The sequence below is a fragment of the Pseudopodoces humilis genome, chromosome 17 (genome assembly GCF_049639895.1).
Source record: "Pseudopodoces humilis isolate 2021_Gansu_Grassland_sample_001 chromosome 17, ASM4963989v1, whole genome shotgun sequence".
Taxonomy (NCBI): domain Eukaryota; kingdom Metazoa; phylum Chordata; class Aves; order Passeriformes; family Paridae; genus Pseudopodoces; species Pseudopodoces humilis.
Window position 1 is genome coordinate 15613437 of NC_142216.1, and position 13794 is coordinate 15627230.

Here is a 13794-nt window from a genome sequence, read left to right on the forward strand (position 1 = left end):
GAGCACGTGACCGCGGCGGGGCACGTGACTGCGCGGGCGGTCGCGCTTTACGGCGCCGCGCGACAGTTCCCGGTGCTGTGCCCTCAGCTCGCCATGGCGTCGGGCAGCGGGGTAGGTGCTGCCGCTGGGGCTGCCCTCGGAGTGTGGGCTGCCCTCGGAGTGTGGGCTGCCGGCCGCTCGGCCGCCCCCGGTGCTCCTACCGGGCATGGCAGGGCCGGGGACAGGGCCCCGCCGCGCTGCGCTCGGGGCCGCTGCCAGGCCGCGGGATGAGGGATGTGGCGGGGCCGGGGGTGCCGCGATGGGCGGGTGTATGTGGGGCGGGAGGGGGCTCATCCCTGCTCTTTACATCTCTCTGTGTGGGCGGTGGGAGGTTGGGGTTCCCCTGAGACGCCCCGATACCTTCAGGGCTGGAAGTGCGGTGGCCCCACCGCGATCCCACCCACCAGCCAAGACGTGCAATCGCCGTCCCTGGAGGTGTTTAAGACGGGACAGAACGTGGTCAATGTGGCTCTAGTTCACATGGTGGTGTTGAGGCATTGGTTGGACTCGATGATCTCAGGACTTTTCCAATCGCAATGCTCTTGTTATTCTCCCATCTTAGGGGCAGATCTCCGCCTGTCCCAGACGGGCATGAGGAGATTGAGCTGCCTCAGCCTCGGGGTGGAGGTGCCCACCCACCTCCAGCCCCCTGGGAGGGACCCCCGCCCATCTCCAGGGGCTGGGTGATGGCTCATGCAGGTGGCTTCTTCCCTTCCCTACCCTGGGAAAGGGTTGCCTTTTTCCTGTCCTGATGGAGAAACATCTCTGCAACTCCCTGACAGGAGGGTGCAGCCAGGTGTGGGTTGGGCTCTCCTCCCAGACAATCAGCGACGGGATGAGATGAAACAGCCACAAAAGTTGGAGTAGGGGAGGTTTAGGTTGGAAATCACAAGGAATTTTTTCCCAGAGGGGGCTGTCCAGGGAGGTGGTGGAGTCACCATCCCTGGAAGTGTTCAGGGACTGACTGGATGTGTCACTCAGTGCTCTGGACTGAGTGACAAGGTGGGGATCTGTCACAGCTTGGATTTGATGATTTTGGAGGTTTTTTCCAACCTAAATGATTCTGTGAGTGTTGAAATGGGATGGGTAAGGTAGATGCTGGACAGCCAGGCTGTTTGAACACCTCCAGTGAAATCCCAAAGCTGTCAGCAGCACAGGGGCTGTATTTTTTGAGGGGTTCTGGCCCATCTTTCCTTCCTGGAGCCACTTACTGAGAAGTGAGGCACTGGCACTGCCCAGAGAAGCTGTGGCTGCCCCATCCCTGGAAATGTTCAAGGCCAGGTTGACTGGGGCTTGGAGCAACCTGGGATACTGAAAGGTGTCCCTACCCTTGGCAGGGGGTGGGATTGGCTGACCTTCAAGGTTCCTTCCAATCCAAACCATTCCAGGATTGATTCCATGAAGTGGGAGAGGTCAGGAGCAGGATGTCTGCCTGTGAGGGAGGTGGTGCCTGTGGCTCATTGTCAGCTGCCAGCTGAGAATTCCTGTTGGATTGAGCCTGGCTTGAGACTCCTGTATTAACAGGCTTTGGTGCTGATACTGGGTTCATCACTGGTGTCCATGTCCAGAGGGAACAGGAGGCTGTGGGGCACTTCTGGTTATTAATCATTGTTATAAATTTGGGAAATATTCTCTGTCACCCAAAACAGCTCTGAGATGAAGATTTGGGGGGCTTGCAGCCCCCTTGCCTCCACCAGAGCAATTCAGAAACATCCCTTCAAATATTGTCGAACCAAGATCTTGTCACGCAGTTTAGTTTAATTTCTTTCCCCACGCCTGGATGAGGCAGATTGGTAAAAGAGCTGCAAAAGACTCTTTTCCTTTTATTGCAACAGGAGAGAGAAGTAGCTAATAAACCTCCCCCTCTGCAGGCTCCCACCAGCTACAATTTGTGATAATGCCTGGCATGCAGGAGAGTCTGGAAAATACCCCCAAACATTAATTTACACTCAGTGATATTTTCTTTTCTTTTGCTCAGGGTGGTTAATAAAACCTGTTACGACATCCTTAAAGTGCTTAAGAAGCTCTGGGAATAAATGAGAATTTTTCTACGCCTCCCCAAGGCATTTTCATCCCTATCAGTAGTTGTTCGTTCCATTTGAAGGATTGCCAGAGGAGAGAACTTTAAATGGCTGTGCTGCTGCTGTAGCTCCAAATGGGATTTGTGTCCTTTGGATTGTGATTGGATTCTTGATTTGGCTGAACGGAGAAGGTGGTGGGGTGTGTGTGTGGGGGGGTCCTTCTCCCCCAGAGGTGTTTTTAAATACATCTTGTCCTTTCTTTAATGTGAAACTGAGAAGCTCTCCCTGCCACGCTGAGGGAAATGCAGCTCTATCCAAAGCAGGGTTATCTGCTCAGGAAATTCAGGAAAAGTGGCTGAGTGAAACCGTGACTGGTGTAGGGGCCTGAGCTGCAGATGGGGAAAATGCTGGGAAGAGCATGAGCTGGGTTGGTCAGAGTGGATGTGAGTGGAATAGGAATTCTTGTCTGATCACTTCTGCCCTCAGCACTGGCGACTGAGAGAAATCCACCCAAAAAAGCCACCTGTATTCTTCAATGCCAGCTTCACCTGAATTCAGCCTGTCTTCATGCACATGCTGTGGCCAGCTCTAGGGCTCCAGCATAGGAAAGACATGGACCTGGTAGAGTGAGCCCAGAGGAGGCCATGGACGTGCTCCAAGGGCTGTTGCCCCTCTGCTGTGGAGATAGAGAGCTGGGGGTGTTCAGCCTAGGGAAGACTGAACACCAATCTCTGTCCAGGGAGACCTTGGAGCACCTTCCAGTGCCTAAAGGGGCTCCAGGAGAGCTGGATGAGAACTTTGAACAAGGGCATGGAGTGACAGGACAAGGGGGAATGGCTTCCCACTGCCAGAGGGCAGGGTTAGATGGGATACTGGGAAGAAATTCTTCCCTCTGCTAGTGGTGAGGGCCCAGCACAGGTTTCCCAGAGAAGCTGTGGCTGCCCCATCCCTGGAAGTGTTCAAGGCCAGGTTGGACAGGGCTTGGAGCAACCTGGGATAGTGGAAGGTGTCTCCCTACCTGTGGTAGGGGATGTGGAACAAGACGATCTTTAGGGTCCTTTCAACTCAAACCATTCCAGGATTCTATTAAAGTGTCCTGCCACTGCCAGATAATTCTGTGGAGCTCCCAAAGGGCCAGCAAGCCTTGGAGGTGTTTCTGCCCTTCCCAATGTAAAGCTGCAGGATCAGGACAGCAAAACCTGTGGATTTTGTACAGGTGCTTCCCTGCTACCTCGAAGCCCTGCCTTGATGGAGAGGGTTTCAGAGCTTGTTCTGGTTTGCTTGTACATGTGCTCACTTGGAAATCCTGCACTGGTGCCTGTGATTTCATGGCAAGCTCGGCACTTTGATGCCTGCAACACGTAGACACTGCTGAGAGCAGACAGGCACAGCCTTCCCTGCTCCTGCAGTGTAATCACACTCTCTGTAGCTCAGGCTGTTTCACAGCTTCTTTGTTTGACATTGCAGCTTGGATTCTTTTGACTTCTGGAAGAGTCAAAGTAGGGGTTTTGAGGACCCCTGTATTCCTACTGCTGTGTTTGTCAGGGGGCACTTCCCAGGTCTGAGATCCATCAGTTTCAATCCCATCTGAATCTGATTTTCAAGGCAAAAGCCTGGATGATCATCTCAGGAGCTGTTAAGATCAACTCATTTCTTCTTTTAGTGCTCTGAAATTATTCACGCTAGAGGCGTGCTGAGAGTGATGATCTTAAACCACATCCATAATTCCTGGATGAAAAACAGAGGACAGGGGGATATAATTCTCCTAATTTACTGCACTGGCCTCACAGGCCAAGTGATTCCACCTCTGTTTCCCCTCAGAGGTGATCAGACTGTATAATAAATGTTAATGAACTTTGTTTTCCTCCCAGACTAAGAACCTGGACTTCCGCCGGAAGTGGGACAAGGATGAATATGAGAAACTCGCAGAGAAGCGGCTCACAGAGGAGAGAGAAAAGAAAGATGGTGGGTAGTGTGCTGGCTCCAGGCAAGCTGTGCTGGATTGGCAGTGAGGCTCCCAAACCCTTAGAATTTGGGAGGGAGAGCAGTGAAAAGTCAAATCCCAAAGGGAAAGAGCTGGCTTGCTTCTACCCTTTCTCTTTTGTTTGCCACTGAGTATATTTTTTGGTCTAAAGAAATTACTGAGAACCTTTGAGGGGCTGACTCTTGTTTGGGGAAGGAGGGGAACAGTCAGTTGCTGGAAACAAGATCTCAGAATATGACTCAAGACAGAGCTGGCAATACCTCAGAGATGTATGTACCTGGTTCTAATAGGAACCAGTGAGGAGGAAATTATATCCTGTACTGATTTAAAAACAAAGGTGCATTTTCTGCATGGATCAGGTAGTCCCAGATACCCAGCAGGTACCTCTGCACCAAGGGGAATTTGAAATCCAGCATGTCAAGTTTGACCTTTTGTTTATATTTTAGGCAAACCAGCTCAGCCTGTCAAAAGGGAACTTCTGCGGCACCGAGACTACAAAGTGGACCTGGAATCCAAGCTGGGCAAAACCATTGTCATCACCAAAACTACCCCTCAGTCAGAGATGGGAGGGTAGGTTGTGATCTTATTGAAGTCTCAGAGTCATGCTGGTTAGACTGGGAAGCTGTGACACAGCAGGGACCCCTCAGAGGGCACCAGGAGCTGCTGTCCTTCTGTGTTTGGAGCCTGGGGTGGGGCTGCATTTTTCTACACCTAAACTGTGTCTCCTTGGGTAACATATGGAAGAGACCCAGCAAGCTGAGCCCCTTTGGAAATTATTCCTTGGTATCAGTGTTTCCCACCTGTAGGATCAACAGAGGGAGATCTCTGCTGCCTGCTTAGGTATCTTTAACCAGACCTGCTTGCCTTGAAACCAGGACTGCTGCTGATTTGGGTATCTGCACTGGGAATGGGAGAAACATCCAAATGCTGTTGTTAGGAATGGTGTTTGGCCACTGTTTGTGTGAATTGTGTTCCACCAAAGTCTGAAAGGGTTCTGAGCTCACCCTAAGCTATCAAAAGCATGAAAATAATGTGTTGAGTTTGTGGAGTGACCCTGTGTCGCCAGGGAGATGTGCAGCCCTGACCAGCATCCAGGGATGATGGTTCAGCCCCTGGCTGGACTTCTGCAGCAGCTCTTAAGGTGGGCAGAAAGCACAGCTGTGCTCATCAGGGAGTTGCACTGGCAGGTGATAGAGATGGTAGCACTTACCTGGCAGCCAGGTGAGAGGCTGTGGAGTGGAAACATGGGCTGCTGGCCAGCTCTGCCTTGGGGAGGGCAGGCTGTGCCACAAAGTCCATCCCACCCAATGGAGTGTGACTGGAAGGGGAAAATGCTGTGGCTTGTATCTTGCAGAGCAGCTCAGAATTTGGTTTATGTCATGTCAGAGGGGTGTTGGTATAAGGGTCAGTACCTCCATGGGAGCCCTGTCCATTGGGTGTGGCCTTGCCCTTGCTCTTCACTGGGGCCCTCTTGTCTTGGAGAAATGTCCTGAATCCCCAGTGACATGCAGATTGTGTCAAATATCCATTCTGTGGGTTGAGCTTTGTGTCATTCTTTGGGGTTTATTTTTTCTGTCTCTCCTGACAGGTATTACTGTAACGTATGTGACTGTGTGGTGAAAGATTCCATCAACTTCTTGGATCACATCAATGGCAAAAAACGTAAGGACCATTTCTTTGCCTCATTGGAGGGTTGGTTGAGTTGGAGGGGCTGTTCCTTTTGTGCATCACACATATCTGAGGGCTGAACACTTATCCATGGATCAGGGAGCTTAGGAGATCACGATGTAGAAGCTCATCATGAGAGCTGTGGAGGTGTTGCCCCTATCTCCTGACACCTTCCAGAGTGCTGGACCACCTTCACGGAAGAAACACTGATTGGTGTACTCTGCTTGGTGGACATATTTTCCCCATCCATCATGTCAGTGCTGTGAGAAACCCAGGGTCAGAAAATTCTAGAATAGTTTGGGTTGGAAGGGACTCTCAGAGGTCATCTAGTCCACCCCCCAAATCATGATGTCTCCTCTGTAAATCTGGAGAGAGGCTTTTTACAGTGCTGAATCTGTAAAGAAGTACTTAGATAAGTAAAAGGTCTGGGAGTAGCCCATTTTTGGATCAGAAATTTCTCTTTGTAGAAGTTGAGTATAAAGCTCAGAACCGGCTGATTCCTGATTTCCATAGTATGGATCAGGACTGTGCCCTTGTTGATCTGACTGTGGATATTACTTCTCCTTGAATGTTCAGAGAGTGGGGAATGCAGAGAAAGTAAAGGAGCAGCAGGACAGACTGACACACTTTGCATGTTGTTCCTGCTCATGAAGGTGTTTTTGGCCCCTTGTGGAAGCCAGAAAATCACCCTTTTACAAAAAGACAGGGATGTGTGTGCTCCAGACCTGCACACGAGGCTGTTTGAGAACAGGAGGCTCAGAAGAAACCTAAGGACTAGTTTTCTGTAGCTCAGGAAAGAAAACACAGTGTTTTAAAAACTTGTGATTTATGTGAATGAGAGGAAGGTGCCAAGCTGCCTTGTTTGAAATGCTGGAAGATGAGCAAGAGGTTCATATGAGAGAATCTGGAATCAAAAATCCTGGTGTGGCTGTGTGGATGGGCATGAGTTGTAGGGTTGAGCTGGGTTTGGAAAGTGGCTGGTTGCACTTTACCTTAGTATGTCTGGGAACTTTTAAATCAGTCAATAAATCTGGCTCAAACCTGCTTATTCTTGGCAGCCTTTTTACTAATTCCTGGTGTGTAGTTTAAGCTTCCAAGTGCTGCTGCATCCGTGGGACAAACCTGTGCAGGACTGCTGGAGTGAACAGGCTGTTTGGATCCACTCAGGAATGTGGGTTGGAGACATTTCTGGGGGAGCTCCATCAGCATAGGCTTACCCAGAAGTGACAAACTGTGAATCTGTTCTGAAGAGCCACTGAATCAGAGGCCTGACTTTATATTCTCTGCTTTAGCTAGGAATGTCCTGTGTAATCAGGATCTCCGAGTGCCACTCATGTCTTGTTTAGCATCGCCCACAGCTGAGAGATGCCAGCCTGTCAGTTTTATTCTGGCTCCTTTTTCAACACTCTAACCCTTTTTTTATTCCACTGGTCCAAGATTAAATTTCCTGAAGCATCAGAGCACCAACATGACAGGGAGCATCCAAATAAGGAACCTTTAAAGAATAGTCTGTGTTCTTGTTACAAGCAGTGTTTGGATTGTTGTGGCCACTGCTTGTGTGGGTTATGGTATCCCCCTAAAGCCCACCTCCACAACCTTAAGAAGTCCTTAGTCTGGCCCTGGAAGGTGCTTTGAGGGGGATGACAAGCTGGAGGGTGGTGCTGTGCTGTTTAAATTGGGATCAGGGATGGAGACTTTGTGCAGAACACTGAAGTGTTGCTGAACACTGCCAATTCCACTGCTGTTCTCCAGACCAGAGGAATCTGGGCATGTCCATGCGGGTGGAGCGTTCCACACTGGACCAGGTGAAGAAGCGCTTTGAGGTGAACAAGAAGAAGATGGAGGAGAAGCAGAAGGATTATGACTTTGAGGAGAGGATGAAGGAACTCCGTGAGGAGGTGAGTCTGGGCAGCAACTGAGGAAGCAAAGAAATTTTTTTTCAGAGGAAATGAACCCTGGTTCTTACTCTTGTTCCATGCTACCAAGTGTTGTTGGTAGCATAGGCTTCTTATCTGCTCCTATGAGTGGGGTTTGTTTTTCTGCTTTTGAAGAGATTGTATTCCTGTTCCTGGAAACCCTTTTCCCCTCTTTCTGTGTGAGAATAACTTTTGATGGTTCAGAGTTCCACTGAGAGCAGCACAAGTCCGTTTTTTGTCTCCCACTTGTGTTGGAACTTGTGTGGTCTGGTAGTGGATCTGCATCTTCATCCATTATCTTCCACAGCTCTTAGGATTGCTGGAATCCCCTTCCACAGGGCACTTGCTTCTGTGTGGCCTCTTCGAGTGCAGAAGGGCTTTGTGAATGGTGTGCTGTGGTGCAAGATGTGCGAGGAGGTGATAAAAGACAGCAGATCTCTCTCAAGCTGGGGCTTAGGTGTTAGTAAACATGAAAATCAATTATTTGAAGACCCAACAAAGTTCTGACAGCTGAGAAGCTTCTGTGGGTCCTTCTCCTCTATCAGCAGCCACATAACCCAAGGTTACAAATTCCTGCCTGTTTCTGAGTCTCCCTGCCCAAGCCCTGAGCTTTGCTTCACCACAGGGGAGCTCTTTGGGGTGTTGAGCAGCCCCATGCTCTGCTCTCAGGCAGGCTGTGGTGCTGTGGGCCCCATCTGTTTGGGGAATGGGAGGGAGGTGCCCCAGCACCAAAGGGAGTGCTGTTGGTTGAAAAGCTGCTGCCACTCAATGGATGGCAAGAAGGAAATCAGCAGCAACTCCTGGTGTAGCTTTCTCCAGGGCATGGCTGTGTTCAGGAGCACAGCAAACGGTGATGAGAATGGTGGGAGCAGTTGCTAAGTTGGGAGCTGAAGCCATGCTTCGGTGTCACCCAGTACAAACCTGGCTCTGTTCCAGGGCTCGTGATCCTCACAGAGCAAAACACTTTGATTAGAGCAGTGCAAACTCTTTGATGCCAAAGCCCCCCTCAAAGCTGCTCAGAGCTTCAGCTTCTGTTCCAGTGAGCAGCTGTCACTCTGCCAGGCTGAGAGCCAGCAGGCATCACAGTCACTGGCATGAAGCATCGGACAAGGGATGGCCTCTTGCTTTCAAACCAGCTCCTGCTTGACTCAGCCTCGATTCCAGGCAAAACTTGTGATGTTTGCTCAGAAGAGAAGGTTTGATAATGCTTCATTTTGTCTATTTGTGTGTGTGGCTCTGCTCTTGGCCTGAGATTCACTGGTGAACTTTGTCCTTGAAGGCTGCAGGTCAGGATTTCTGCTGTTTGTTTCCTCAGGTACAGCTTGGCTACAGTGGGCAGGATCTGTGTTAATTGTGCAGTACCTGGTGTCTCAAAACTCCTTCAGCTCAGGAGGTGCAAATTGTTTTGCTGTTGTGTCCCTTGCTGCAGGAGGAGAAGGCCAAAGCCTACAAGAAGGAGAAGCAGAGAGAGAAGAAGAGGCGGGCGGAGGAAGATTTGACCTTTGAAGAGGATGATGAAATGGCAGCTGTGATGGGTTTCTCTGGTTTTGGCTCAACCAAAAAGAACCACTGAGCAGCTCTGGACTCTCCTCTTTCTCTAAACACTTTGTTTTTACCCAGGGAACTCTGGATAACTCTTCAAAGACTTGATTGAGGACTTGTATGTAAATCTCCCAGTAGAAGTTGGCTGGAAGAATTGAAAAGCGATTCCATGCTCTACCTGTGCTGCAGATCAAGCTCTGCCTCTCATTAGCTTCCCTTCTCCTTCTGTGTCCTAGATCTGGCTGCTCAGCTGCTCTGTGGCCGTGTGTGTGCAGGGAAGTGCTCTGTTGGGTACATTTTTTTTGTCAGTAAAGTGCACATTCTGCACAGGTGGCCTGGTTCAGGATTAATCTAGTTGTCAACCAGGCCCTACTTGTCACCCAAGCTGTGTTTGAGATGCTGAGAGGAATTCAGTTGCTTTTAGGCTCATAATGAAGGAAATGTGCCGCAGCAAGCAGTGTGAGAGGTGCATCTTTATGGCTTGTGCTGAGCAGGGCTGGTGGCTGCATGGAGTCTGGGTTGCTGAAATTTTCCTGTGTGTTTTGTCTGCAAGGGAGACTTGCCTCCCTTTCTTTGTGTTTTATCCCATAATTAAGGTAGGGGAAAAATTTCTCCCCATGACTGGTGTAGGATAGAGCCAGTGAGAAAAAGTTGAGTACAATTTGCCAGAAATAAATGGAATGTTTTAATGGGCCCTTTGGTGGAGGTTTGATGCCTTGTTTATTTTGAGAGCTTCTGTTTCCCACCGAGAAGAGCTGCTGGTGTCTCCCAGCAGCACAGAGCTGGGGTGGCCTTCTGGGGACCCCAGTGGTGGCAGAGGTGAGGTGTGTGCCTTCCTCTCCTGGCTCAGCTCCCAGCTGCCCAAGGCAGATCATTGCCATAATTCTTGACTTTTTTAAGTAATTCTGGAGATGGGTGTAAGAATATGGAAGGGGGAGTTCAGGGCTGGGGACCTGCATTCCCATCAGGCAGTCCAAGACAGGCTGGGCTGTGTTCCAGTTTTACCAGCCTTAGTATATTAATGGCCATTTTTTTCCTGTCTACTGGCTGTCAGTGTCTTTTCACCTCTGCCTTCCCCTAAATCCACTTCATTTCTGCTTTTATTTACCTCAGTCAAACCTTGTGTGACTCATTTCCGTCTGCAGTTAGGATTTATATTTTGCATGGCTGGGTTTTCGTAGCTCTGTCTCGCTCTCCTCTCTCTTTTTATGTATATTGATGAAATCCTTGCGCTTGCCCTTCTCCGTGCTCGTATGAAATTTCCAGCCTGGGGAAGGCTGCAGTGTTTAGCCTGCTCTTTCTAATACATCTAGAACAAATCCTGTAATGTTGTGCTGCTGTTTTAATTCCTTAATCTTAGCCTGCTGACAGCTTCATTGCCTCAGGTCTTTCCGCTTCAATTCAGATTATAATCCCCGTTGAAGATGCTATTGAAATGATATATAGCCAGTCAGATACAGCTGTCCTTGGAGGTTTGACCCTTTTAACTTGGCAATCCTTTGACTTTGGCTCTCTGAGCACACGGGCTGGGAGGGAGACTTTCATTCCAGCCACGTTCCTAGCGCTGTTCAGGCTGCAGCACGTGGCTCTGGCTGAATGGGAGAGCGGAGACGCTCGCGCCGTTGTGCCCTCCGGGGTGCGAAAGGGATGCTGCCGTGGTTTCATACACATTAAAAGTTTAGGATGTTTCAGAGAAGATTTAGCAGCAGCCATTTTATTCCAGCCACCAGCTTTGCAGACACCCAGCCCCTAAATGCACTGCTGAGAAGGGGGCAGAGGCTGCCCTGCACCCCCCCACTTTTCCAGCTTGTGACCTTGGAGCCAGTGACTGCTGTCTTGGCTTTCCATCAGGTGTATCCTGATGTTCTTGTCCATCTTGGCACACCCAAGGGGCGAGGTGTGAAATGAGCAGCCCCACAGAAACCTTCCTGGGGCGGTGATGAGGTTTGCACAGCCTCCTGCCACTGGGCCCTGCCTGTCCCTGCCTGCTGCTCCTGGTCCCTGCCCGACAGGGAGGAAATCCCTCCACAGTGCAGTGCTTTCAATAACAAGATTCCTCTTTGGTGTAAAGCCTGTCATCCTCGAGCCCATCCCGAGGCCACCTGCACCCTGGGGGCCAAAGCCCCAGCCCCAGCTCCCCATGCTGGGGCTGCTCGCGCCAGGGGAGCGCAGCTCTTTGTCTCGGCAGCTTGCTGGGAGCAGTGGTGTGTGTGGCAGCAGATACAAGCTCCTGCTGGATTCCCAGCAGCGGGAGCTGCCTCTAGCCAAGGATGAAAAGCTGGTTTCATGGGAGGAAATAATATTTAGAGAAGAGACAGATAACATTCCCTGTACCAACCATGTTAACCCTTTGCTTCCACCACTGCTTAGCGAGATGTTAACCCTTGTCTCTCAGCCCCCAGTGCTGGAGCAGTGGTTCTCCATGACTCCTTGTTAGCATTCACCATCTCCATGTTGAATTTAAGGTGCTGGATGTACCCATATGGGTCAAGACTTGGGGGTTTTACTTGGGGTTTTACTTTTACCCAGCTTTGCAGCTCCCTTCCTTCTCTTCACCAGTGAACAAGGCCAGGGTGCTCTGTCCCTACTGGTTCTCATCAGCTCTTCCAGTTAAAACTGGGATCTGGTGGAGTAAGGAGAGATGTTTTGTATGGTTTGCTCATCCAGGCTGGGATGTCCTGCCTGCTCTCAATGTGAAAAAGCTTTTGAGGTGCCTGGAGCCAGCTTGGTGCTTGTTCCCAGTGCCTGGGCAGAGGTGCAAGTTCCTCATGACCTGTGGCTTGGAGGACCTGGAAGGAAGGCTGGGGACTGTGCTCAGCTTGAGCTGGCCTCCCTCATCTCCATCCTACTAAATATTGGTGGCTGTGTTTGGAGAAGTACTTGAGCATCACAGCAGACTCCAGAAAACCATAGATCTGTCTTGCCACCTCCACTTCCTCGCTCCCAGACATCTTCCCTGGCCTCATCCTGAGATGAGACCTTGTGGAGGGGCTGAGCACAAATAACCAGCTGCTCTTCTTTCTTTCCTTTCTGGGCACCCTGGAATGCTTCTGGACAGTGGTTCCTCAGCCCTGCCCTCTCCTGCTGATCCATATTCCCCTCACCCTCTATGCATCCTGCTTGGGACTAGAGGAGCAGCAGCAGTATTCCCACTATCCCAGTAAAATGACTGGGACCAGAGACCTGAGGTGATTCTGGAGAAGGGGTCCCAGCCTGACCCTGTGTGTTACCCTGTCTGGGCTAACTGAATCATTCCCTTTGACTTTATTAGCAGAAAGACCTGTTTTTTCAGCAATTTACACCAGTTTTACATCCTGCAAGATTTAAGCGCTTGGCAGGAGCTCCAGTCCTCCCACTGCTCAGGCCACAAGCTACTGCTGCCCCAGTTAGGCAAGCGTTCCTGCCATTTGCCAGCGTTAAAGCTAAACAACATCCATAGGCAATATCCCTGGAAATCCTCCCTCCTGCCTGGCTTTGACCTGGTACAGTGGTGCTGGGAGTTTGTTCCACCAAACCCCTGCTCTGTCCAGGCTCCTGGGTGTCCCACGCTCCCACCAGTCCCATCAGTGCTGTGACACCACCCCACACAACTCCAGTATTCCTGCCCCCTCCCATCTGTGGAGACCTTGTGTCTTGAGAGCCACCAGGATCAGTCAATGCTTGGCCCAGTCTGTATCCTGTCCTGCCTTCCTTGTGTGGGGGCAATAAGGTGTCCCCAGGGGAGAATCTGATCTGTGCAAGGGCAAAGGTTCAATCCCTGATTTGGGCTGGGGTTGCTGCAAAAGAGAATAGGAATCATAGGATCCTGGAATGGTTTGGATTGGAAGGGATCTTGAAGATCAGCCAGTTCCAGCACCCTGTCATGGGCAGGGACACCTTCCACTAGACCAGGCTTCTCCAAGCCCTGTCGAACCTGGCCTTGAACACTTCCAGGCATGGAGCAGCCACAGTTTCTCTGGGTATTGGTCGAGGAAAGGGTGGAAGGCAGAGACAGGGAGAGGTGAAGATTTGTAGAGGAGAGAATCCCTGGGCTGCGAGGTATTTGCTTCCCATCTGGAGCTTGGATGGGAATCTTGGTTGCCAGCTTTTGCAAAAAGGATCAAGCTGGGAGCCAGGGACATCCACAGTGAAGTGGTGCTTGGCCTGGAGACCTTGGCAAGTTGGGCCATACTCCACACAGTCAATTTCTGGGGCTGAGCCAGCTCAGGCCACAGATGGGGCCAAGAGGGAACAAATGGGGCTCTTGAGTGCTCCAAACTGGGGGGAAGAAGATAACCCCAGTGTCTCCCCCATGCCTGTCAGGTCTGTTGCTGCAGCCAGGTTGGAGGGTTGCTGGATGAACGGTTTCTGCTGGGCTCGGTGTGGGGCTCCTGAGCTCAAGGGAGGTTTTGCTTTGTCGTAAGTGAAGTACAAAACCATCACCAGCCAGAGAACAAACAGCTCCAGGCTGGAGAGGGAGCAGGGAGAGGGAGATGGGGAGGAGCAGGGGGAGCATGGGGACAGGGCATCCACAGGAGGTTTTTCAGGGACTTGTGATCTCAGAGCAAATTTCTGCTGTTGGCTGCACACCAGTGGCACCATTTCACCAACTCATGCGTGCCTCCCCATCGCCAGCTCCGCAGTG

At 50.8% G+C, this 13794-nt stretch overlaps 1 protein-coding gene across 1 annotated transcript; it reads left to right on the forward strand.

The window, feature by feature from the left end:
* Positions 1–46: 46 nt before the first annotated feature.
* Positions 47–10497, forward strand: ZMAT2 (zinc finger matrin-type 2). The gene is made up of 6 exons (XM_005523440.3): positions 47–111; positions 3932–4025; positions 4491–4614; positions 5633–5706; positions 7465–7610; positions 9058–10497. Exons 1-6 carry the CDS (start codon positions 94–96, stop codon positions 9199–9201), a joined length of 600 nt encoding a protein of 199 aa, XP_005523497.1. The 5' UTR covers positions 47–93; the 3' UTR covers positions 9202–10497.
* The last annotated feature ends 3297 nt before the right edge of the window (positions 10498–13794 follow it).